This window comes from Pantherophis guttatus, chromosome 2 (assembly GCF_059756535.1).
Source record: "Pantherophis guttatus breed Tessera chromosome 2, ASM5975653v1, whole genome shotgun sequence".
Taxonomy (NCBI): Eukaryota; Metazoa; Chordata; class Lepidosauria; order Squamata; family Colubridae; genus Pantherophis; species Pantherophis guttatus.
This window is the reverse complement of record NC_142064.1, coordinates 27780106-27805757: the sequence shown is the minus strand read 5'-3', so window position 1 is coordinate 27805757 and position 25652 is coordinate 27780106. Positions and strand designations below refer to the sequence as shown.

Below are 25652 nucleotides of genomic sequence, written 5' to 3'. Positions count from 1 at the left end.
TCTACGGCAGCCATAAGCCACAAAAATAAAACTCTTCAAGAGTGTTGATATACCAGCTGCAATATATGCTTGTGAAACATGGAAGTGTACGACCAAGATGATTAAATGGTTAAATGTTTTCCAACAATGCTGCTTGAGAAGAATCCTCTGCGTTTCATATCGTGACATCACATCACTAATGAAGAGGTACTACAAATCTAGAACACCTATTGAGAACTGTCAATGAATGTCACATGTGGCTTGTTGGCCGTATCTTATGTATGCCTAAAGACTGGCATCCAAAAATTGCACTGTTGGATACCTCCTGGAAGAAAGAGAAGACAAGGCCGGCCTTGGAAAACTTGGTGCCAGACACTTAAGGAAGATCTTATTAATGTCCCTTGGGATGATGCTGAAGATGCCGTGAATGATTGAAACCGCTGGAAAACACTTCCTGTCCAATGTGCTCTGAACAGGACCTAATGATGATGATTTGTAGAAAAATTCACAATCGCCTAATTCACACGCATAATCCCATTCTAATAATAGTTTAAAGTTGTGTGTGAACTGTTATATATAAAATTAGGGGATTTGTGTTAGTAAAAGAATAGAATGTCTTTCTTGCCATAAATCTATAAGGATAGTTTAGCCTTTTAAAACTGTAACACAGGCATCTTTTCGTATTGATGCAGAGAGATATGTGATATCTTTCTAAATTTAAAAACATCAGTAATAGTGGTGGACGTGGGTATTGTTTTGATGTAGTGGTGACCAGTCAAAGGGATGGCCATAACTGCACAACCAATGGCCCAACTCCCTTATGTATTCAATGCTCATACAAAAGGGGGTGGAGCTTCAAACAACAGATTTTAAATTTGCTTTGCATATTTATGTATTAGTTGGTATAGCCATATAAATCTGAATCTGTATCTATCTATGGAACATATTCACATGACAAGCATTTCAGTGAGACTATAGGAATTACTGATTGAGTTTCACTGTCTCTAACAAAAATGCTTCACCTTCTTAAGGATTAGCATCAGGAAGGATAAGAATCAGGAAGAATAAAAATTGCTATAATTTCTCAAGCAAAAGTTACTACGTAACCTTTTGTATTTAGACAAGCGCAATATAGAATGCGTATATATACATCTAGAATGCTGGCACCATTTTCTTGAACAAATAAAACTGCAGCATTGTTCATTTGTCCTAATATGATTCTTACTTCATACATTCCATATTCATATTATTTTATTGAGGGAAATTAAAAACAAGGCAGAGTCTTTCCCCCTTATCCATCTGCCCCTCCTTGAAGAATGATTCTTCAGCTGTCAGACAGCACTTTTTTAAATTCAATTTTAAAAAAATATATATTTCAGAAATAAAGACAATGGAAGTTGAAGAGCAGCAGAAATGTTTGAGAAAGTATCTCAATACTCATACCTCATAGCTGAAAAGTAGTTAATAAAGTATTTCTGAATGTGATTAAAAATGGAATGTCACAAACCCAGTTTCCTCGGAAAGAGCCGAGGTGGCACAGTGGTTAGGGTGTAGTACTGCAGCTACTTCAGCTGACTGCTAGTTCAGCAGATCAGCGGATCAAATCTCACCGGCTCAAGGTTGACTCAGCTTTCCATCCTTCCGAGGTGGGTAAAATGAGGACTCAGATTGTTAGGGGGCAATATGCTATTTAGTATACTGTCTTTGGTATAAGCCGCCCAGAGTCCTCAGAGAGTGGGTGGCATAGAAATATGACTAATAAAATAAAAATAAATAAAGGCACCAACTGCAGTTTGAGCAAAGTGACTTGCCGCATCTCCAGGAACTCTAAAATCTGCTGGAGACCTCTGTGTTGTGATCTCCTTGCAGGGAGCAACTGTTTGGAGCACTTGTGACTGATCTCAAGTCCTCTCCTTGTCCACAGAGGAATTACAAATAGCCAGTCTATTCACTGGCTCTTCATTCCACTGTGGTCATTGGCTCAGCTTTTTCACAGAGCCATTTTCAGTTGGCTATTTCTTTCTTTGGAAAGGAAGATCACCTGAAAATTTCAGAGCAGTTGGCCAGGTGTAGATGTAAACAAACAAACAAACTTCATAGATTCAATCAATAGGAGTCAATCTTAACTTAAGAAAGTCTTAACATTTTTTATGATCACCTTGTGCGTAATTAGCTATGTATTTTTATAGAATTTTACCAATTATATTTTAAAATGCTGGAAAGAAACATAAGTGTTTATTCTCCTTAAAAAAAGTTTTAAAATAAAATAAATTTAAAAAATGTTTTTTAAAAAAATTTAAAATAAATTTAAAATAATTAAAAAAAAAAATATTTGGGCCCAGGCCACCAATCTCCATGCCTGTGTTCTGTAATGTTGCTACTGAAACTTCAGGCAGGAAAACTAGAGCAACTTCAACATATGGTGTGGATTTTTTCTCCAACTATATGCAGATGTACTTCTGTACAGCATCAAGCCAGAATATTATTTATCTACATTTGGAACCAATTTAAATATGCCATATGTATGCAGTAGAGAAATACCCTATTTTTCAGAGTATAAGACGCACCTTTTTCCCCCCTAAAAGGGGGTGAAAATTTAGGTGCGTCTTATACACCGAATGTAGCCCTGCCCACCCACTGGCCCCTACCCTTTGGTCTCTGCCTCCCAGCAGTTTACCTCCTTGCAGCAAGCAGCAAGAAGAAACAGCTCCTTTCAGCTTCAGCACAGCCTAAATAGCACAAGTTGATCGGATTGGCCTCCCGACTCTCAGCTGATTTGCTCTCAGCTGTTTTGCCTGGGCCTCTGCTGCTTGCTGCAAGGAGGTAAATTGCTGGGAGCAGACTTTTTTTTTCTTGTGCTAATCAAGCTATGTTGAAAACGAAAATGAAAGTAAAGCAGGCTATTTACTGTTTGCTGCAATGAGGCAAAATTGCTGGGAGGCAGAGGCAGATTTCTTTTTCCTCACCAAAAAAGGTACATGCGTCTTATAGTCCAGAGCGTCTTATACTCTGAAAAATATGGTAACTAGAAGCCATTCTTCAACTGAGTTGAATTGGATATACTATTCAGTGTTCTTTTTAAAAGTTTTTGTCTAGCAGAAATAAATTAGATTGATTTACTAAAACCTGGTGAATGTATCAAGTTCCAGAACATATTCAAAAAGTATTCTAACAATACAGAAATAGGTTGATTCTAAAGCTAAAATTCTAAAGCTAAAATGAGACACCAGCAGAAGAAAGTGATAGAGGGTATGTAAGTTGAGTAAAATACGTTTTCCAGAGTCTCTTTGTGATAAGGCCTCAGTTAACATTTACATATAGTGGGTTCTTAACCCTCTAAAGAACAGGAATCATGAGCACAAAATATGTTAATATACATGTATTTTTTCCTAACCAACGAATAACTTCACTGAACATGAGCAATAATGCTTCCTGGCATTAGCAAGTTTCAAGTGACAATGTGGGCCCATGTTTAGAATCAAACAAATCAACTGCCAGAAAAATCTTCCAAACAACAGACACATGCATGCAAGCAAGCATTACTCTGTGAACCTTTAGTCGTATCCCACTGATATAATTCAGTATCCTTTTATTAGATAAATGGTCCAAGTTTCTATCCAAAGATGTATTACACAGAAAGATTTTATGCTTGACATATTAAGAAAGGAAATACAGCAATGCTGCATTGTTGCTTGTGTACTTAATATTCTGGTAAAAATAATAAATAGTATTTTTAATCAACACAGAATCTAAAATGATTTTAAATTTTGTTGTTGCTTTACCAACTTTTATCATAGTATCTAGTGTGCAAGTTATATAACTAGTTATTTTTGAGTCACTATGAGGTTTGAAATCAAGCCCTGTCAGAGGTGCCAACCCTTCATTCAATCATAAAAATGTCATTTACTAGGAAAAAAAAAATGAAAAATGCTAAAGGCACAAAATCGCATAGCTGCTCTAATAGGAATTTGTAAACAGAGAATTGGCTGAATTTAAGAAATTCAAACCAAGGAGAATTTTTAAAAGGCGTATGAAGCGGGCATTAGCCCACTTCCTTAAAGACCCCGACATGTTGAGGTCTATAGCATATGCACTAAAATACCATATTTCAAAAAAGCAATAAGGCAAATAGTATAACCATTATTTCAAAAGACATTATGATGGTAGTGTAGGCATTTTGGGTATAATTTAGTTACAATGTATAGTATAGTCTCTGCTATGTATGCATAATTATTTTCTCCTTATGCAATTATTAGGTTCTGGAATTCAGAACAATTACAAAAAAAGAGTTTTGCAAAACACCCTGAGAGGTGTTAACAGTCATTAGAGCAGCATTTGCCTCTGTGGTTGATTCCATCTGCAATCCAAGAAATAGCCACTATGTAAACTTTATTAATTAAGCAACATTAAACGTTGTCATATTTGTGAAGAGCTTCTTCTAACTTTTGGGTCACTTTTTGAAAAAAAATGATTTGCTGTTGTAAGAAATGCTGCATTTGTGATTTGAAGTCTCTGACTCGAATTCTATGGAAATGGTGAATCTCTGCCAAAGTGGCAAATGAAATAATGTTACAACGATCCTGAATCCCATCAGCCTTCTGGATTTCCATTTTTCCTTCTTCTACGTGCCGCTTACTTTCCTTCACTTTGGTAAGGGCTCCTGCAAGTTGGATAAAAATAACAATAACGAAACAATTATTGAAATATGAAAAATAGATTAAAATATATTACTAATTTCTACATAAATTATAAATGGTTACAGTACTATATGAAATAGACACTATAGGTACAAATCTTGTTATTTTAAATATTATAACCTATGTCTGATTTGTTTGACTAAACAAAAACCAGAAAAATCCAGCAATTCAAACATCTGTTTTGCCTTGAATTTAAGACATGCTTGAATTGGAATAGCTTTTCTCTTTCAAAATAGTAGGTAAATATTGTGGTTATCAATCTAAGATATTATGTCTCCACATTCTGTAATGTTTTATCTATATTTAAGATTAGGGAACAAAAAGTAAGTAAAAGTGAACAAAATATCATCCAAACTTGTTTATTAACCAAATAAGAATTCTTTTTTCACTGAGAACATTTGGTATTGCTAGAGATATTTTGAACCACTCCCTGGAATTCTCTTGTTTGCTTAAACAGACTTCAAGCCAGCAATCTTTGTCTTCATACACTCATTTGAAGTAAATAAAATCAAATTCGAAGAACCATTTAGAACAGAGGTGTCCAACCTTTAAGATTTACGGACCTCAACTCCCAGAATTTCCCACCCAGCTGGTTGAAAATCACATTGTAATTGCACAATAGTCTGAAACATATAACCAGGGGTGAAATGCTATCGGTTTGCATCGGTTCGGGCAAACTAGTAGCGGCGTTGGTGGGTGGTTTGGTGAACTGGTAGCGGCGGTAGCGTGAGGCTCCACCCACCCACCTGTACGTCATTACTTCTTGGTTTTAACCGTCTGCGCAAAATTGCACATGATGTGCACGCGTGCGCGAGCGGAGTGAGCACACACACATGGTGGGCGCACTTCCAAATCGGTAGAGAAGGTAAGTAGATTTTACCCCTGAATATAACCATGTTTTGGACATGTTCTCATAGTTTTGTTAATTTTATTTTGTAAATCTTTGTAAACCATTAAAAATGTTAAGCGCTACACACATTGTAGTATACCTAAATCTGCGGCTAAATTTGTACATCTCCAAATTCAGAAAAACATACAGATCAAACATTTGTTTCAGCTTCCTTCAATCTTTTTTTTAAAAAAACAGTGGCCATAAACATAAATCAACGGTGCCCCATGATGTCTCCTTCTCTTCAGAGTCTGTTGTCACAGATTAAGGCATGCTGGAATTGCAAGAAAGGCAACTCTGAAAGGTAACCCTGGAATCAATGTCTCCTCAAACCAGCATTATGTTAAAACCATTTTATTATTAACTAGCCATAATAGGATTTTAATTACTACCTCCAAGCAACGTCATTTTACCTACTGGATTAAAAAAAAGATGCAGCTACCACTAAATTAAGCCAAAGTGTCTCCTGAGTCTTACAAGTAGAATATGTGAGCGTTGTATGGAACAAGTCAGATTGTTGGAGCAGTTGCTTTAAACTTTTTAAAACTTTCCAAGAGAATTTGCTGAAGAAGCTCTTTCAAATTGCTGCGGAATCTCTTTCATAGTCTGTTCATAAAAGTACTGTGAGATGCAGTGTTTGCCAAATTTCAAGGAACCATTATTCTGAATTCATTACTGATATGCAAGTTTCTAAATATCATCAGGATTTCCAAGACTCCTAGAACTCAATTGGAAAATCCATGTCTTACACTACAGTAGGTGGTACTATAAAAGTAACAGTTGAACGAGCTGATTGATTCTGGAAGTGCCCTAAATTTGTAAAATATTTACTACAAGTGCTGGTAGGAAAGGATGAACTGGTTAGATATTATTTTCACATTCTCTATATAGGTAGTCCTTGACTTACCACTCTTCATTTAAGGATGATCAAAACTATGATAGCCTTGAAAAAGTGACTTACAATTCGTCCTCAAAATTACAAATTGCAACCAGCTAGCATTTACAACAATGGCAGTATCTTGTGATCATGTGGTTGCAATTTGTGACCTTCCAGCTGGCATCTGACAAGCAAAATCAATGGGGGAAGCCGATTCACTTAATGATTGTGTGACACATTTAATGATCACATAAGGACAACAGCAATTAGTTTAATTACTGTGGTAAAAATGTGCAATTGAAATGTTGGTTGCAATTGTGGTTGTAAGCTAAGGAGTACCTGCACTTTGTTTTAAAAACATATAGAATCATATCTTCAAAAATGGGTATCATAAAGAATCCTATTGCTGAAGGAGGGTCGGGAGAAGATTCCACAATGCAGGCACCACAGCTCCCTAGACAACAGAAACTGTAACAGGCCCACTCTGCTGGAACCTGGACGACTAAAGACTGTTTTCCCATTTACCTTAGAAATCTACTTTCAAAATATGAAGCTACAAGAACAATGCAGAGACCAACTATTCTAAGTCAAAAATCACAGAGGAGTACAGGCTAGGCTAGGGGAAGCTACAAGGCAATTAACCTCAAGAAACTTTACCTGTCCTTTCTTAATGACCTTCCATTTATTATTCCTTTATTTAAATTTACATGCCATTCATCTTCCCAATTAGGTGACTCTCTACAGATCATAAAAAGATAAACAGAAAAAATAATTAAGATATTAAAACTATGCAAATTAAAAATTCAAAACTATACCAAAAAACAAAAGAAAAAAAAAACCAGGCCCAAGAGACAGATGGCATGGAAAGGAGATCTTCTCATCCTGTCAACCTCATCCAGCAGTGAGTGCCCCCCCCCTCAGGATACCAAACCAACTGGCAGAACTAAATTGTAATATAGAATTCTTTATTGGCCAAGTGTGGAAACACAAGGAATTTGGTTTTTTTTTTTTTTGCTTTAATTTATATGCCGCCCTTCTCTGGAAACTCAGGGCGGCTTACAATGCGTTAAGCAATAGCCTTCATACTTTTGTATATTTATACAAAGTCAGCTTATTGCCCCCACAATCTGGGTCTTCATTTTACCTACCTTTGAAAGGATGGAAGGCTGAGTCAACCTTGAGCCTGGTAAGATTTGAACTTGTAGTAATTGCAAGCAGCAGATGTTAATAACAGTGCTTTAGTCCACTGTACTACAGGCTCTTTTTGGTGCATACGCTCCATATCCTTTGAAAAGATCAAAAGGGTGGGAGCAGTTCTCATCTACGGTGGCAGAGTGTTCCATAGGGCTGCAGTTACAGCAGAGAAGGCTCTTCTCCTTGACTCCACACACTGACATTTCTTCCACTGGCCTAGTCCCATTGGGGTGAGATGGCTCCTCAGATATTCTGCACCCTTGCTTTCCCCTTCCTTGTTGCAAGTAATGTTCTGTCTTGACTACCATATCTTTCAGACTGTGAGACGCACCAGAGTATAAGACGCACAAAAAATTTTGGAGAGGAAAACAAGAAAAAAAAAGTTTTTGGGCTCCGTGCATCCGGTTTTTGCCCTCCCCGGCCCCCAGGAGCACTCTGCAGGCATCCCAAACCCTCTGCGCATCCCATTTTCGCGAAAAGCGGGTCTGTATTTGGCAAAAATGGGATCTGTGGGGTGGGGTTTCAGGAGACCAAAAATGGCTGTATTTGGTGTATAAGACACACCAACATTTCCACCCTCTTTTAGGGGGCAAAAAGTGTGTCTTATATGCCGAAAAGTACGGTAATTCAGTAAATATTATTCTTAACAGCACTCCTCTTTCCAGAAAAGTAAAGCTAACGTCTTATATTTGGTTTATCAATGTGTATCTGATAAGGGTTTTCAGACCCAGATAAGGTTAGCATTGCATTGCTAGAGAAGTCCAATACTAATTCTTAGTGTTATGACAAATTTAAAATTTAACAAATTTTTTGAACGACTTTCTTTTCTTAAAAAGAATGCTTACATTAACCATTTAGTGCAGTTCAAGATGGTATGCAATCTCAGTTTCAACAATTAGAGCTTGCAAAGTCCAACTTTTTGTTCTACAGTACAAACTCTCCACAATCCCATCAAAAACATATTGCCCCATTCAAGGGCAGAATCCGATACAGATCCATATCTATATCTAGTTCACACATTTGATTTTGACGGTTACAGTAATACTGAGACAAATCACCCTGTCCAAATCACAAGGTACAGATAGATACTATAAGTTTCTGAGAGGAGCAGATCCATCAGTGAGTGAACTGAATTGGATTCCACACAGTTATTGTTCTTTTTCTGCACTCAGACCCCAAAGTTATTGAATATTAATGTCCTGAAAAATCACTTTCCCTAAATTTCAGATTATTGAAAAACAAGAACTAGTACATACAGTATGCACAGAGGGCACCAAGATACAAATTCACTTTAACTTGAATATCTTTGCTGGGAGCAATAGCTTAAAAATTCTGCATCATGGAACAGGTTTGATGAAAGTATGCAACATTTATGTTTTACAATTTAAAACATGTGCTTCAGTGTTTTTTAAATAACAAAAAATGTTGTTACAATAATTTTTCATCTGTTCATTATTAAAGAAATAAAACCAAATCAGGAAGACTACTAAGATGATAAAAAGACTGAAAGCCAAGTTGTATGAGAAACAATTACAGAAAGAAAGGCTAGCCTGCAGAAGAAAGAATTGATAGAAGGTATCAATAGCAGTTGTCAGATAACTCCAAAAGTTTGTCATTTGGGGAAGCAGTTAGACTTACTTTCTGTTGCTCTTGTAGGCATAAATAGAACCAGTGAAATGGTAAAAAGCAGACTCAGGTTAGCCGTTAGCCATATTTTTCTTGGATGATAACACTGATAACATTTGTTACATTTCAACTCTTTGACACACTGCTATTATTCTGGAACAAATCTCCAGAATACTCTTTCCAGCATTCTTGCTTCAGTTTCAATCCAAATAATTTCATTCCTTTACCGTGTATATGCATAAGCAAACATATGCTTGATAAAAACAAAGATACGTTTTTCAAAAGTAGATACTCATCAAATCATCATCATCTCATTCATCTTTGGATTTCCAATTGTATTCTCTAATTCTGTCCCACCCATCCATTCATGTTGCCTAGCAAAATATTTTTCCCCCAGATTGCACTTAATTGGAATGTTTTGCAAGAGTGTCCAGGTAACAGTTGGCTGTTATGCTCCAATAAGCATAATGTGAGTCGGAACCATGAGCATAGAAAGGGAGATGTCAAAATCTGCAAAATAGTTGATATACAACTGTGATCCAAGTTCTGCCCTCTGAATACATATTTACAACTTCAAGGGGCAGCCTTAGATTTATTTGGTAAATTTATGGCTGCCCATCTCACATCTACGATTCTGACAGGAATCTAGATCATGATGCTGTTCCCATCAACTTCACCCCACCTCACTATGTGGATATTGCTGAATGGGGCATTATTCATCTGACACTTCCAAAAATGTTAGACAAAACTAATGTTTCTCAACCTTGGCAATTTGAAGACATGTAGACTTCAACTCCCAGAATGTTGGCTAGGGAACACCTTCAAATTGCCGAAGTTGAGAAATAAAAATATAGACATATAATACCTCATTTCTGAACAGGTTCATTGTTGGAAAAGTTTCAGTTAGTCTGAATATTATTTCACATTTTTGTTAGTGTAAACAGAATGCTAAAACCAGATTTTAATCAACCTCAGTCATGAACTTGACTGAATTGGTATGTACAAGTATAAACTACCAAAATAAAATAAATCAGGGGAGGCATTATAAATTCATCTTAATTGCCACCTCCTGCTTTTCCATTTTATAAAAAAATGTAACCAAGATATTGATTACAAAAACGAATTATAGACTTAGATATTTAGCATATTGTATGTCTTTTTCAGCAGGCATACAAAATATCTTTGACTGACTTTAAAAAAAAAAAATCTTAAATAGCTTACTTATATTGCGATCACAATTAAGTGCATTGTGAATCAACTGATGGCAATATGAAACTCTCAGGTAGTTTGTGCAATTTCCTTTAATGTTTCTGGAATGTAGTCTGGTCCTGGCTGGCCTTTTGACTAACAGAATGATCCAATTCATACCTTCCTCTAATCACGTCACAGCCACCTCTGCAAATGAACAACACTCATTCTCAACTGCCCAGGTAAACCTTTGAGAATAATTGCCCCACAAATAGCTCTTCGTCTGTCTCTGTACAGGTAGTCCTCGACTTACATTTCATTTAGTGATCGTTCAAAGTTACAACGGCACTGAAAAAGTGACTTATGACTATTTTTCACTCTTACGACCGTTGTAGCATACACATTCCATATGGTCACCTGATCAAAATTTGGATGCTTTGCAGCTGGCTGATATTTATGATAGTTGCAGTGTCCTGGGGTCATATGATCACCTTTTGTGACCTTCTGACAAGCAAAGGCAATGGGAGGGCCAAATTGACTTAACAACCATGTTACTAATTTAATAGCTGCAGAGATTCACTTAGCAACTGTAGCAAGAAAGGCCGTAAAATAGGGCAAAATTCACTTAACAATTGTCTTGCTTAGTAACAGACATTTTGGACTCAATTGTGGCCGTACGTCAAGAACAACAGGTACTCTACTCCCTCCTGGACACGCCACAGTGGTTAGAATGCGTATTGCGGGATAACTCTGCTCACAGCCAAGAGTTCAATCCTGACTGGCTCAAGGTTGACTCAAACTTCCATCCTTCCGAAATTAGTAAAATGAGGATCCAGATTGTTGGGGACAATATGCTGTAAAGCAGTATACAAGTCTAAATGCTATTGCTGTTACTAGCATTTGAATTGAGTACAAAGCTTTGGAAAACACTCTTTGTTCTTATTTCTTTTTGCTCTTGTGGAGAGCCTAAATTTTTGATTGATTCTTTGCATCAAATAAGACAAAATACATAAGATTCCATTTAAAGATGAGGTCTACTGGCATAGAAGAATTTAGCACTTTATCCAGAGTTAAGTAGAACAGACTTCCAGTATAATATTTTATTTACTCTTATTATTGTATCTTGATTCTTTCTTCATTATTCTGCTTATATTTTCTTCAATAAATTTTATTGTTTGATTGAGGTAGGCTTTGTTGCAGTCTTGGGAATGTATCTTTTTCTATGGCTAAGCTGTTTACCTGGATCTAATTTAATCTAAATGGAGTTATTTCTTCTGTAAGACTGCCAACTATTCTGCTTCAGAATTTTCTAACACACAATAAATTTAATTATATTGTATCTGAACAAGGTTTAATGTGAAACTTTTGAACTCTTGACAATGAAAAGTCTGAGTGGGTTTTGGATTGCCACTGAATGAACCTAAAGCAAAGTGGGAGGTAAACCACAGCTCCCAGTTCTCTCCCCACATTTCTTGGCTTTGGTTACATCAACAACACAACAGGAATTGAATACCGATACTAAACAAAAGATACGTCTCTAACAGATATCTATTACTTTATATCATATAAGGGTGGTCAAAATATGAGGGAAATCTAGTGAAAATGCTCCTAAAATTATCTGGGTCATGCAACCCAGAATGGCTGACTTTTGAAGGAGAAAATGTCCTATTGCATCCTCTCAACTCTATCCACTTGCATTCAGAAAGAGTTGTTAAACAAATCAGGATATGTTTATAAATGGTTCATTTAGTGTTAAAATTTTAATTAGGATCTCTAGCTTGATCTTTCCCAACAAGCCAACATTAATTCTAGGCTTTGTCTTTCTCTTAAGATTCTAGCATTTGTGGGAGTAAAAAATGTTTAAAAATTGGATGTAAATAGTCAAGGAAGGGTAGCCAATGTTTGTTCAGCTGTTCCCATTGGCAAAGAAACCCTAACCCCTACATGAAAAAAATTGGGTAGTATGCAAAAGTACACTTCTTTGCCAGAATGTTCAGCAAAAACAGTATGCCAAATTTGGGGACGGCATGTATTCCATCCTACCTTTTTTATTGTTCTAAAATGGAAGTTCTCAAGTTTTCTCAAGACCTAGGTATTTTATAAATTATACAGAATAGTTTAATTAACTCTATGACCTTGCATATAGATAGCCTATTTGATATCAGTTGCATTTCCGTTAAGCACCAAGGTTTTTTTTTTTTTGGATAAACAATGGTGCTACATATCCCTGAGCAATGGACAGCTTTGGTACCCTTTAACATCCTGGAGTCAAAGTGCTGATCTATCTTTCTATCTTTCTAAGCACAGCAGATTCCAGCTTTGTAACTCAGTAAGCTTTGAATTAAAGCAGAGAGACAAAGGGGAGGAAAAAGTATAGCCAATAGTATAGATGGAGATGAGGCAGCATGTATTGCTTAGAACTAGAATGCCATCTTATCATGAAAGGTTCAGGAGTCCAAAGTTTCATATTTGGACAGGAATGGAAAACATATCTACCACCTTATGTATATGATTCTTCCATTGTTATTGCTTCAGAACAATTACTTTGTTCAATCACAATTTTCCCTTTACTTCTTTCCAGCATTCAAAGATTTTCCAGAAAGACTGCAAAGGAGGGAAGGCAGGAAGGAAAGGGAGAGAGAGAAAGAGAGAGGGAGAAAAGGAAGAAATACAAAATTTAGCTGTTGCTAGAAATAGCTAAGCAATAATAGCTTTACTTACATACATGTCTTTTGAATCGCAATCTCAATGTTAAAATTAAAATCTAAATACAACAACAATAATAAAGTATAAAACAAAAAATAATATTAACTTAAAATTAGAGAACTTACATTATGCCAATAGAAGTTTTTATAGCATGGAACAGATAGAAAGGTATGTGTTAGCTGAACACTTTAGGAAGAGTTTTCGATGCTAATTTGCTACTACATAAGTGTACAGTATATTCTTCTTGATAACCCACTGTCCTCATATCAGATGGCAAATAGGACAACCTTCATAGAAAATTCCAATTTTGAGGACTTGTATATGGAAACAAGCAGTCATTCGAGAACCACTGATAGTCAAGATATGGTAAAAGTTTAACACTAATTTGCTAGCTTCTTATCCTCTCTCGTTATTAGTAGTAGTAGTGGTAGTAACTCAGGGGTCCCCAACCATTCTGGCTTTGCGGACCAGCGGTGGGGGGAGGGCATGGTTCTGTGTAAAAAGCGGGCTCATGCATGCCTGTGCGCAGCTCCATTAGCGCAAGTGGTTGGTGCGTGTACCCGTCGCTTGCACGAATGGAACTTTGCGTGCGTGCACACCGCTCACCCAAGTGGAGCTGCACACGTGAGTGTGGATGTGGCCACCACTTGCATGGCCCAGTTCCACACAGGCCGCGGCCTGGGGGTTGAGGACCCATGGTAGTAATACACATACATATACAGTACACAAACTAACTCAAAACCAGCACTTTGAACTGAACTGGAAAGAATAGCAAATACAAAAAACAAGACCTAATTAGCAATCTATCTGCAGACCTCAAGCAATTGTCAAAGGTAATCCTACATTAGAATAAAGTAGTGAAAGCAAGAATAACTGAGGTTGGGGAATTTTTGAAAGGATAAGCTGGTAAAAGATATTCCATCTGAAAGCTGATGAACAGCACTGGTGATGACTGATTGGATTTGCTACATCCAAGATAAAGTAACAGATGAATAACTTTATCTTTATAATACTTTGTGAACGTGTTTGACCTTTGAGGGCTTTGTTTATAAGGTAAGCTGTTAAACTTGCTGGATAGCCCAATGGGATGCAAATATGCTGGAAACAAATTGAAAATATGCTGACCTTACTATGAATAGGCTCAATTATGAATAGTTACTTTGATTAGATTTTCCTGTCATTCGTGCTCTTCAATATTACTACTTGCTTCATTCTTTACAACTCATTAAAATCAGAGATTGACTGGGCTCTGCATAGACAGCAGCAATAGCATTAATAATAGTAAATACTCTGCCCTAACTTTACATTATCCTTTATAAATTGCTTTTATTAAACTTGTGTAATCCTTGTATCATGCTTGAACACATCATTATGTGGAAATAAATAATTAGGAAAAGTTGAAGGAAAAAGAGGAATCAAATGACAAGGTGACAGATTCAGTTATGACAGCAGTAAATATACCACAAAAGGGTTAAAAGGCCAGTCTGAAGGTAAATTATACTGGAAACTATCTAGGTAGTCAATACTGACTTGACAGTACTCATTCACTCATTCAGTGATCCATCTTTTGCTGGGTAGCACAACTGTCCTCTGTACTTGCCATACAATCCCACTAAAGTTCTTGCTTTATGGTTACAAATACCGAGAAACACATTGAAATTTGAATTAAAAGAATTACAACTGCATTTTTACAAGATTTACAGACTTTTCTTTTCTCCAAGAAAGCATAGCCTAACAAACAATACATGCAGCTTTTTTTTATCCCTTAAGTTTACTAAAGGAAAGTCAGCAGTCTTCAAGTCTAAGTAGTAATATGAATTCTGACACCCTGTCTTCAAGACCAGCACTTTATTGACTAAAACAACACTGTAGAAACTATAAAGAATACTATAGACTTTAAAATGTAATTAACAAAAGACAAATTTTGGAATATCTCAGACCCTTAGAGCCTCAGTACAGGTAGTCTTCATTTAGTGACTGCCTCTGATAGTGACCATTCCAGTTATGACAGTGATGAAAAAGTAACTTTGTCCCTGATATCCACATTTACAACCTTTGCAGGTCTCTAAAGCAAAGGAAAGCTGAAGTAAAATTGTGATGGTTCACGTCGTGATGGCATCATTTAACATTCAAATTGCTGGTCCCCATCGTGGTCACTAAATAAGGAGTACTTGTACTGATAAACTCTTATAAAAGCAGATGCTATGTGTCGATATGAGCAAAACACTAAAACGTTCTTTGGCATTTAGATCACATCAGCTTAGTTTGCCATTAAGAGGCAAAAGTATCCGATTATGATTGTCCATGGATGAAACAAGATGATGTAGTCATGCAAAGGCCACAACTTATGTGGTTGCAGCAGCCGTTCTGATGCAATGACATAAGGGCAGCACTTGTATATTTACATCATTGTACACTCATCACTTTGGTATCGTCATACTTCATTGCAGAAACTGCTGTGCCCAGTGCACACTAGTCGATCGCCAACTCACTAAATATCTGTTTCTGATGGCTTGTTCTTGTTTTTGCTAATCTACTTGAGATTGCAAAGCAGGTACAGAATGTGGGTTGCAGGCTGTCTGTTTAACTCTACAAGATACAATTTGTGAAGCTCTGATCAAGTGACCTCTGCCTTGAGATGTCAAGGGTAAGGGTGGTTTGTGTGGGTTTTATCCTTGTAAGCCACCTGGAATCATTGAGTGAGTTGAGCAGTCATATATAAATATAATTTTTCTTTTAAAAAAATGAATAAAAACATTCTACAAAGGGTTATATATAGACATAGTTTTTATATGCATGCATAGAGTGGTCAAGGACCCCCTTGACAGCATTTCAATGGCAATTTCTAGATGTTAAAGAGACTAATCCTAGGTAATATGATTTTCCCAACATAGATTAATTCTAATATGGGCTGATTTACAAGCAAGTTTTCTAATAGTTGGAAACATCCATTATTGGTTTTTCTTTCAAGGGAATACTCATACCTCATTTGAATAGGATGTGGCATGTTTATTTATTTAAGAAAATTCATATGGTTGCCCAGCTGACTCTCAGTGACTCTAAGCTGCTTACAAAAATAAAAACCCCGTATAAAAAAAAATAGCAATAACCCCCTACCCTCCTGGTGATGGCACTCAATCAATCAAATAAGTCACTTGATAGGCTCCATCCCACTCTGGCCCCAGGCCTGTTGGAAAAACTAGGTCATCAGAGTTTTGTGAAGAATGCCATGACAGGTCAATGTTTTTGGTGATCTCAGAACTGGGATTGTTTTCTTGCAGTGCCCTGATGATGTTACCTAGTTTGAATAATAAATTGTCTGCAAGAACACATGAAAAGAAAGCAACCCCAGCTCAGAGAACACCAAGGACCCCTCGTTGCAACTCTGAGCTACAAATATTCTGCTTTATGGGTCAAGGACATCCCAGTCCCAACTAGCAATTTAATCAATTATCAAGAGATTAGCACTGTCAGGTTATACAATACTGAAATCTGTAGTTTGTACTTGTAATTTGAAGGTAGTTAATTTGGTTAATTAATTAATTAATTAAAGTGGTTAGGACACTGTGGTTGACGATTAACAAGGCCGTGTTTGAGGCTCAAGTGCTGCTGCATAATGGGGTGAGCTCCCGCCATTCACTCCCGCTCCTCCCAACCTAGCAGTTTGAAAGCGTGTAATCATGGATAGACAGATAGGTACCACTTTGGTAGGCACATTAATAGGGGCATAAAAGGAGTCCCAACTGGGCGTCCCCGGACAATGGTGATGTTACCAGCTAATCCTTTCAACCCGGAAGCACTTGGTGCTTCTAACAACGAATGCGAGTGAATGCGACTTGTAATTTAAAAAAAAAAATCTTTAAAAATTGTTTTAGTTATATGCACCTACATATATATATGCACACATGTTACTGAAAATGCAAATATATACTGAAAATGCAAATATATATCCATATTTTGATGTTCTTCAAATAGTAATTGGCTGAATGAACATTACCAAGTCATTTTGTGCTAGACTGCTGTAATGTAATGTATTTAAGCATTAATCACACTGGCACTGATTGAACAGGCCTTACCTTAAATGAGTCTGAAGAATAGCACTGGAATGTAATAGAGATCACATTACTTGATTAAAGCAAGTATCCCTCACTGGGCTTATTCTGAAAATTCTTCAAGAAAGAAAAACTGAGGAAAGCAATTCAATTGCCTTTCTTGTTCTCTTGTAAGGATGCCACAAAAAACCATGAGAATATCCAAACAAATGTCTAGGACAGTGGCCTTTTATCAGTTTTATATTATAGAAATCAAGCAATCTGTCCTTGAAAAATCTACATTGATTCTAATTTTAAATCAGAATGATAATGATAACACTATCACCATCCATCCATCCATCTAATCACAGTAGTCTTGCTATATTCATACATGAATAAACAGTTTCTAATCCTGAAATACTGTATTAGTAATTACAATATATATTTTGTATTTAAACTTGAATTACTTAAGTGTTTAAACTATTATAAATGTCTCTTCATATTCCTCAGAGATCTTATTTCAACAGTCAGTCTAAGTATCGCCATCTTTCTCTTCCTTCTCAATGTTTTGTTACATCAAGTGTTTCCATCTGCATGACAAAAAAAAATCCCTTAAATCAAACTCGGAGAAGGGTGGCATATAAATCAAATTAAAAACCAAAAACCAAAAACCCAATACCAGCCACAAATTCCCTTATCCTTTCCTACTTATTCAGGAATACATTATCTGATTAAAACTAAAAAGCAAACCAGATACAAGTGTGACAAACATACCATTATAAATAAAAACTAACTTTATAAATTTAAGTTTTCATAGAAGAGTTCTTCATGACAAAACATTAGAATTCATATAATTTTTCACTATCATAACATACCTAGAAACTAAAGACAGAAATTGATCCTTGGGGAAGAAGAATACACAAAAACAGAAATACAATAATGAGCCAAGAAATATGGCTCAAATCCAAATTAAACTTTCTTCCGCATTGACAAATTTAGATCAATGGAACTTACTACTTACAATCATAATGGATTTATAATATACAGTACTCTGGATCCTATCCCAAAGATAGTTACCCAGCTAATAAAAAAATAAGTAATTGATGAGCAATCAAGTCATATGTAGATTGAAATTGATTTAAGATATTTGTGGCTCGTTTTTCCTTCATAAAAACATATGAAGATGCTACTCAATTGCTACAAAGGGTATCAGACCTTCATGGAAAATCAAACAAAATATTTTAAAATAATAAAGTATTTGAGCTTTAAGCTGCACATATGAGTTAAATTAGTAGACATCTACAGAAGTATTTTGTTTAAAGAAATACAACATTTTTAAAGGTATCCTTACACATTTTTCTTCTGAATTTTAGTCCTTTCTTGGAAAAGAAGCCAAAGTATATATACTATTGTACAAAAACATTTTTATCACTAAAACCTAGATATCGCCAAACGTAGAGATCTCCTTTTCTATTCTGCCTATTCTGAATGTAAGCAAGCAAACAATAAGATCTACTCTTAGTCTCTTGCCATCATTTACATGTGGTCTAATCATTCTCTGGCAATGTTATTGTTTTGCCGTGGTGGCAGACTCTAATGATAGGCACACAGGAGTACCTAAAAGGACGCAACTGTTTATTTGCCAGGTATGATTTCTGATGCACTTTTGTATTTCCCCTGAAGCCAATCTGATTACTTGAGTCACTTATTCTGTTCATGGAAGCTGAGCACCCATGGTTGATGCTCAGAGCCCATGACTGCCTCAGATTACACACACACACACGTACACAAATTGGCATTTGCCCAGAATGGCTCAACAGCCTTGTTCTCAGTCTTGTACTTGAACAGAATAAAAACAGGAAGACTCTGTGATTTGTGTCAGATACACAGGGTAGCAGCAGCCATACTATGATAATGAAGCCAGAGAAAGTGTGATTGAGTTTTCATGCATGAGTTGTTACTGTTATTTAATTTTTTTAAAAAAGAAATCATTTTAAAATTGGCAGTGAAAGCTAAAGAATTTTAGGCAGAGAACTATCTTATATACAGGCCTGAGATTAATGTTGTATAATGCTGGTATGTCTCTATTACTGTGGTTGTTTTCAGTTAGGGTTCTGGTTTTGTTTATGTTTTTAACTATTTTTACTAAGTATCAGGTTTTGTAAACTGCCCAAAACTTACTAAAGGGTGGGTGGGGAGGTACAATGAACTTAATGAAATAAGGAAAATAAATGAAATGCAGAAAGGTGGATCTCAGATGTCCATGTAAACACACAACTACTATTTCTCTTCTCTGTTCCCCAAGTCCTTCTTTGTAAGAGATTTCACATTCGAAATATATTTGCCAATACCAACAAATATGCAGCTTCACATTTAAATGAATATAACGAGGGAAAGGAGCCAATAAGTACCTCTAGTCATATATATGCCTAGTTAGTTATGTTGTGATTGTTGATGGCCACTATTAATTTTTGAGTGATTCATTAGGATCAATTAAAGGTTCCAAAATTTTGGTCAAGAGCTCCACAGCTAGTGGTGTATATAAGAGGTCCCATCTCCCTTCTTGCTAAAACCTGTAAGATAAAAGACAAAGGTTCTGCATGCCTTAAGCATCTGGAGCAGAGAAATACACATTGGGGGGAGGATGGTGGGGGTTAGAGAATCCCTCTCTCCAATACACACGTGTGCACACACACACAAAATATTATACCAGAACATTCATAGTAATTAAGATGGTAAATACTTCTAAATTTTTGCAAGTGAAAAATGAGTAAAAAACTTGATGTAGTTGGCTCCAGTTATGATGACCCCATCCTCCATCCCATCACTGTAAATTTCATGGTTCTGTAAAAATCATCTGATTGTTAATAAAGTATATACTTTAATGGATTTAATGGAAGTTATTATGCTTAGTGGGGTTCAGGTCTAATTAAATATATGTAGGATTACAAACTAAAATGTACATCATCTGAGGCAAAGATGAAGAAACTTATTCTCGATTTACAGATTCTTTTTTCCTTTCTGTGTTTCCCTGTACACATAAGCAGTGAAATCAAAAGATCAGAAAATCTAGAAAACACAGCTTGTGTCACAACTTACAAGAATCAAATGGATAGAAAACTATGCCATAATAAAGCTATTACAGTTCAAAACACTTTTGTTTTTCTTAATAGATTGATGTGAATTACTCATCTGGGATGTTTTTATCAATAAGTAAAAAAAAAAACTGAAGAAAGGTTTGTGTCCATGACATTTATATCATTTTTTAAAGGCATATTTATACAGTTAAAGCATTACATTACCTTTCTGGACATGGATTATGTCTGGGAAGTTGGCCAGATGTCCCTGATACAGAGCTAATAAATCCATCACTGGGTCCAGGTCCTGTCTGGGTTGGTCTGCAAAGAGTTCACCAATAGCATCATAAGCTTCCCCAGTGAAGGCAATGGCCTGATTGAGGCCAACTGAAAAAGCCTGCTGGTCCATTTCAAAGGCTTGGCTGAGGCCCCTGAAGGAGTGTCCCACTTTCTGGTATTCCTTCTTGAACCCAGCCACCTGCTTGCGGGCAAACTCATTGACAGTCTGGTTCAACTGAATGGTGCTCTCATCCATCTTTTTGGTGAAGCTTTTGAAGCCATCGACTTTACTTTCTACCTCCTGCAGGTCCAGAGCAGCAGGGCCACCAGCAGGGACGCTAATGGTCAAGAAGAAGTTAGCACCCACCATCTCGTCCTTCTCAGCTTTGCGTTTGCCTTGCTTCCAGGCTTTCTCATCCGTGCTGGGACAGGTGAGGAAATGCTGGAAAGCATCACACTGGGCCAACACGGGATGGCTGCACATGTGGTCCATCCACCACGCTAAGCCTTTGCGGCGCTTGGAGATAAAGTCCTCCTCGAAACGTCCCGTGGCTTGTTTCTCTGGCAAGTGGGGTACGGAGATGACGGGGAACTTCTCGACCAGGCGGCCATAGAGCCAATCAAAGTGCTTGTAGCGCCGGTTGACCTGCTGCCCCGTGTGGCTTGGCACCAGCTTGTAGGCAATGTAGCTCTTCATGCCTTTGAATTTGGTCTGCTTGGTGGGGTCTTCGATGGAGCACTGGAAAGGGTAAGGGTTTTCCTGCCACTCGGGCCCATAGGAGCCCAGCACCACGCAGAGCTTGTCCCCGTCCTTCACGAAACCCGACGCCTCACCCAGCACAAAAGCTTCGCCTCCGGATTTCACGAAGGTGGAGAAGCGGTTCAAGTTGCGGCTGACGGTGGCCGAGCTCTTGGCGCCGCCGGCCGGGTGATGCAAAGGGCCGCCAGGTTGGCTGCTCCGGGAGCTCAGCGACAGATCGGACCGGGTGGAAAGGGAATACCTGCTGGCAGAGCCTCCCGCCCCGCCGACTCCCATCGCCGCGTTCTCGTAGTCCGGGTAAGAGCAGCCCAAGACGCCCGGCTCGTCCGCCACGGTAGAGCTGTCGTCCCAGTCATCGTCCCAGTCGTCGTCGCTGCCTTGGCTGGCTTGGTAAGAAGAGCCGCCGCCGTAAGAGCGCGCCGTCTGGAAGGAAGAGAAACCCGACGAGGCGGGCGGCGGAGGCAGCTGGAAGGGCTCGGCGGCCGGCGGAGGCAGCTGGTGATGCTGGGCGGCGGTGGTGGCGGTGCCGGCGACGGGCGGGGGGTTGAAGGCGGTCGCCGGAGCCGCCAAGGGCTCGAAGCCGCCGGACGGCACGTTCGCATAGCGGGCCGGGACGGGCGCTGGAGGCGGGAGCGCCGGCTCGGCTACCGGAGCTCGGATGACCTGGACGTAGGAGGCCGGGAAGAGGCCGCGGTCGCCTCGGCTGTTCACCCCCTCGAACCAGCCCTCGATCTCCTGGTCGCTGCACAGGCTCAGCACCTCGTGTTCGCGCAGCGAGATCTCGCCCGGGTTCTCCGACTTGAAGTCGTACAGCGCGCGGGCCCGCAGCAAAGCCATGGCCCCGCCGCCGCCGCCGCCGCCGCCGCTCTGGTCGCCGCCCAGGCAGGGATGAAGCCGAAGGGCCGCCTGCCTCACAGCGCCGCCAAACAGGCGCAGCTCGCGCCCCCCGCCGGCCGGCCGGCCGCGCTACCCGCCCCTCCGGCGGACCAACGGCCGGTCCGCCTCCCTCTCCCGGGGCGCCGCCTCACGCCGAGCCCCGCTCGCCTCTCCGCTGCTCCTTCGTGAAGAGGCGGGAAGGGCAGCCCACTCCTTCGGCGGTCGCGCTCCCCAACCGAGCGCCGGAGTGCCGCTTCGAGGCGCCCAGGGAAGGGGCCGGGTCGGGGGACTGTCCCACGTCGCCAGTTTCACTAATCCAGAGCCGAGAGAAAGGGCCGGGAAGCCGAGCCCAGAGCTACCGCCCCCATCGATGGGGCCGGAGCGGCGGGCCGATGCTTTGGGTTGGCTTCGCGGTGAGCCGCCTGCCCTCTGGCGTTCGGCGCGGGAGGGACGCCGCCTCGGAGCGAGGGAGAAGCCGCCGAAACGGCCTCAGGCGCTGATAAAGGAGGTTTGACTCCGGGGACCCGTAAACTGAGGTTGAGTCAGGACCCTTCGACGGGAAGCCCTCAATAGCGATTCAAGTCCAGTCAGGCGCCCTACAGTTTTCTTGCCAATCTTCATTTTGTATAAATCCGGGATGTTTTTGATCAGTCTAGAGTAGACTAAGCCCTGGTATTACTTGGTGGTCTCCCATCCAAATATTAAAATAGCAGCTTCTGACTCTGCTTAGCCTTTTCAAATGCGGAGGGATTTAAATATAGGAGCACTATTGTTGGAGGCATCAAGGGCATATCTCCCTGTTTGTTTTCTTGGCAACATTAAGGCTGTTTTCTTTGCATCCTGTAATGATTTTCAGCCTTGATTAAGGCTCCCTCTTAAAATGCTAATCAGCGTTTTAAGATCATCCAAGTCTTGCTGCTTATATAGAGACAGATTATACATAAAACTAAACAAAAATTAATAGTCCCGGTAGTGGTGGTAAGTAGGGAAATCAGAGGAGAAACCAAATTGGGGATAAATAAAGAAATTAAACCCACAATATACCTAAACATATAATGATTTAAATCAAGATTTATGATTTAAACTATTAAAAATTAAAAGTTGGCTTACATTGAACATTAATTTAAATTTAAATTTAATTTATCTAAATTTACATTTACATACATTATTTTAATAGTTTATTTATTTTATTTTTATTTTATTTTTATTTTATTTCAAATTTATATACCGCACCTTCTCCTGAGGGACTCAGGGCGGTGTACAGCCAGATAAAAACATACAATACAAACATTAAAAACAATTAAAAGAATATATATTAATTTGGCCCAGTTTAAAAAGACATACCAGGGGTGAAATCCAGCAGGTTCTAACAGGTTCTGGAGAACCGGTAGCGGAAATTTTGAGTAGTTCGGAGAACCAGCAAATACCATCTCTGGCTGGCCCCAGAGTGAGGTGGGAATGAAGATTTTGCAATATCCTTCCCCCAGGAGGGGAGGGAATGGAAATTTTGCAGTATCCTTTCCCTTGAGTAGGATGGGAAATGGAGATTTTGCAATATCCTTCCCCTGCCACGCCCACCAAGCCACGCCCACAGAACCGGTAGGGGAAAAAATTTGGATTTCACCCCTGGGACATATCTTCCCTTCCCCAATGTGAAACCTGGTTGGGCAAATTTCTGAGAGGGCAACCTTCCTCCAATTGGGTTTCTATGACACATCTCAAACAGATGGACATAGTCTTATTATAGAGAGACAGACAGGCATAAACCAGAATTAATTGAGTGCTGACACCCCAGTGATCTGGATTGGGTCAGAAAAATGAGTCATAACCAATTGGAATCTTCTCTTCCTCTTAGAATAGCCCATTTCCTTGGCTCAATAAACCAGGGTATTGCAGCCATTTTCCCCTCCAATCCAATCCACTCCTGAACCCAACCCTACCTAACGTGGACAGTGGAAACCCATGTCTTGGCTGCCCCTAGCTTCTGCCTCTACTCAGCCATGTAGGGGCTACTCATACTCACTCATAGAGTGAAAGAATGTCCCTCAAACCAGATCCATAAAACCAAACTATTTACCGGTAAATTACCATATCACGCAGAATCTATACCAAGAAAGATATAATGCTCATACACATTCTCACAATCCATGGACACTGCAGCCCCTCCTTATCCAACATTGTCACTACTGGCCAGGCCAACCTAAATTATATAAAAATAGCATTCCAAAATATTATTTAATGATTTTCTTCAGCATCGTAATTTAAGAGAATTGATTTTTTCCCAGCCTTTATGGGGGCTTATCTTCCATAGCTATGTATTACAACTAGAAGAATTACAGCCTTTACAACACATACCACTGCTGTCACCATAATATCTCTACATACTAAGATTTTGCCTGGCTTTGTGCTAGTATTTAGTCCAAGAAGCAGATATTTCTCTATTTCACAGTTTTACTCATATGTCTGGCTTTTTGAGCCCAGGAAGCTAAAGCTCTATTATTACTTCCGTTATTTTTTCATCTACTTGCATGAGGTTGAGACAATTGACATAATTTTAGCTTCTTTTAAATATTAAACATCAGACCAATCATCAAGAGGTTCTTTAATATTCCTTACTTCATTATGGTTTCATTAGCCAATCTGAGATTAACATTTTTCCAGGATTTTTAATTCTGATTTCTGTTTATTTTAGTCCAGCATTTCTCAAGATATGTTCTGCATATAGACTAAACAGAAAGGGTGACCATATATAACTTTGGCATTCTTCCTATTTTTGGACCAATGAGTTATTCCATATGCTGTTCTGACTGTTGCTTCCTAGTTATGGATTCCTTAGAATGCAGATGAGGGGCCCACAATTTGATTTATTTCTCTCTCACCAATATCCTTAGTATGTTCAATAATTCAAAAACAAATTTATTTCTGGAACTTACATTTTTCCATTATCCACTGAATGTTTTGTGCCTCTGCTGCTTCTGAAATCAGCTTGAACTTGTGCTAGGTTCTCATTGCATTTATTCTTGAAGTCTGGATTGGAAAATCTTAATCATGTTCTTAACATATGAGATAAGCATAACTGTTCAGTAGTTTGAGCAATGTTTAGTACTGTGATGTACTTTCTATAGCTGCTTACAAACTGAGTGGCATGTCAACAGCATTATGTAGTATGGTTTTTGACAGGTCTGCTGGCATGCCATCAATGCCTGTAGCATTGTTATTAGCAAAATTTTAGGGCCCTTTAAATTTCATTTTCCAAGATGCCTTTCCAGCTTGCTGATTCTATCTCTACATGTAGAACTGATGTGAGGCTCATTTTTGTATAGTTCTCTCAGCCATGCCATCTCATGACTGGATTTTGGCCTTTGATAAGCCTCAAGCATGCCCTGTCCCATTATCATACAATAAGAAATGCATAATTAATTTGAGTATGGATTACATACCAGGGGTGAAATCCAGCAGGTTCTGACAGGTTC

General features: G+C 38.7%; 1 protein-coding gene across 1 annotated transcript; it reads right to left on the bottom strand.

The window, feature by feature from the left end:
- Window positions 1–3537: 3537 nt before the first annotated feature.
- Window positions 3538–22626, bottom strand: SNX18 (sorting nexin 18). Its single transcript, XM_034440869.3, has 2 exons — window positions 20490–22626; window positions 3538–4639 (listed from the first exon to the last, which is right to left on the bottom strand). The coding sequence occupies exons 1-2, from the start codon at window positions 22138–22140 to the stop codon at window positions 4386–4388; spliced, it is 1905 nt and encodes a 634-aa protein (XP_034296760.1). The 5' UTR covers window positions 22141–22626; the 3' UTR covers window positions 3538–4385.
- Window positions 22627–25652: the final 3026 nt, after the last annotated feature.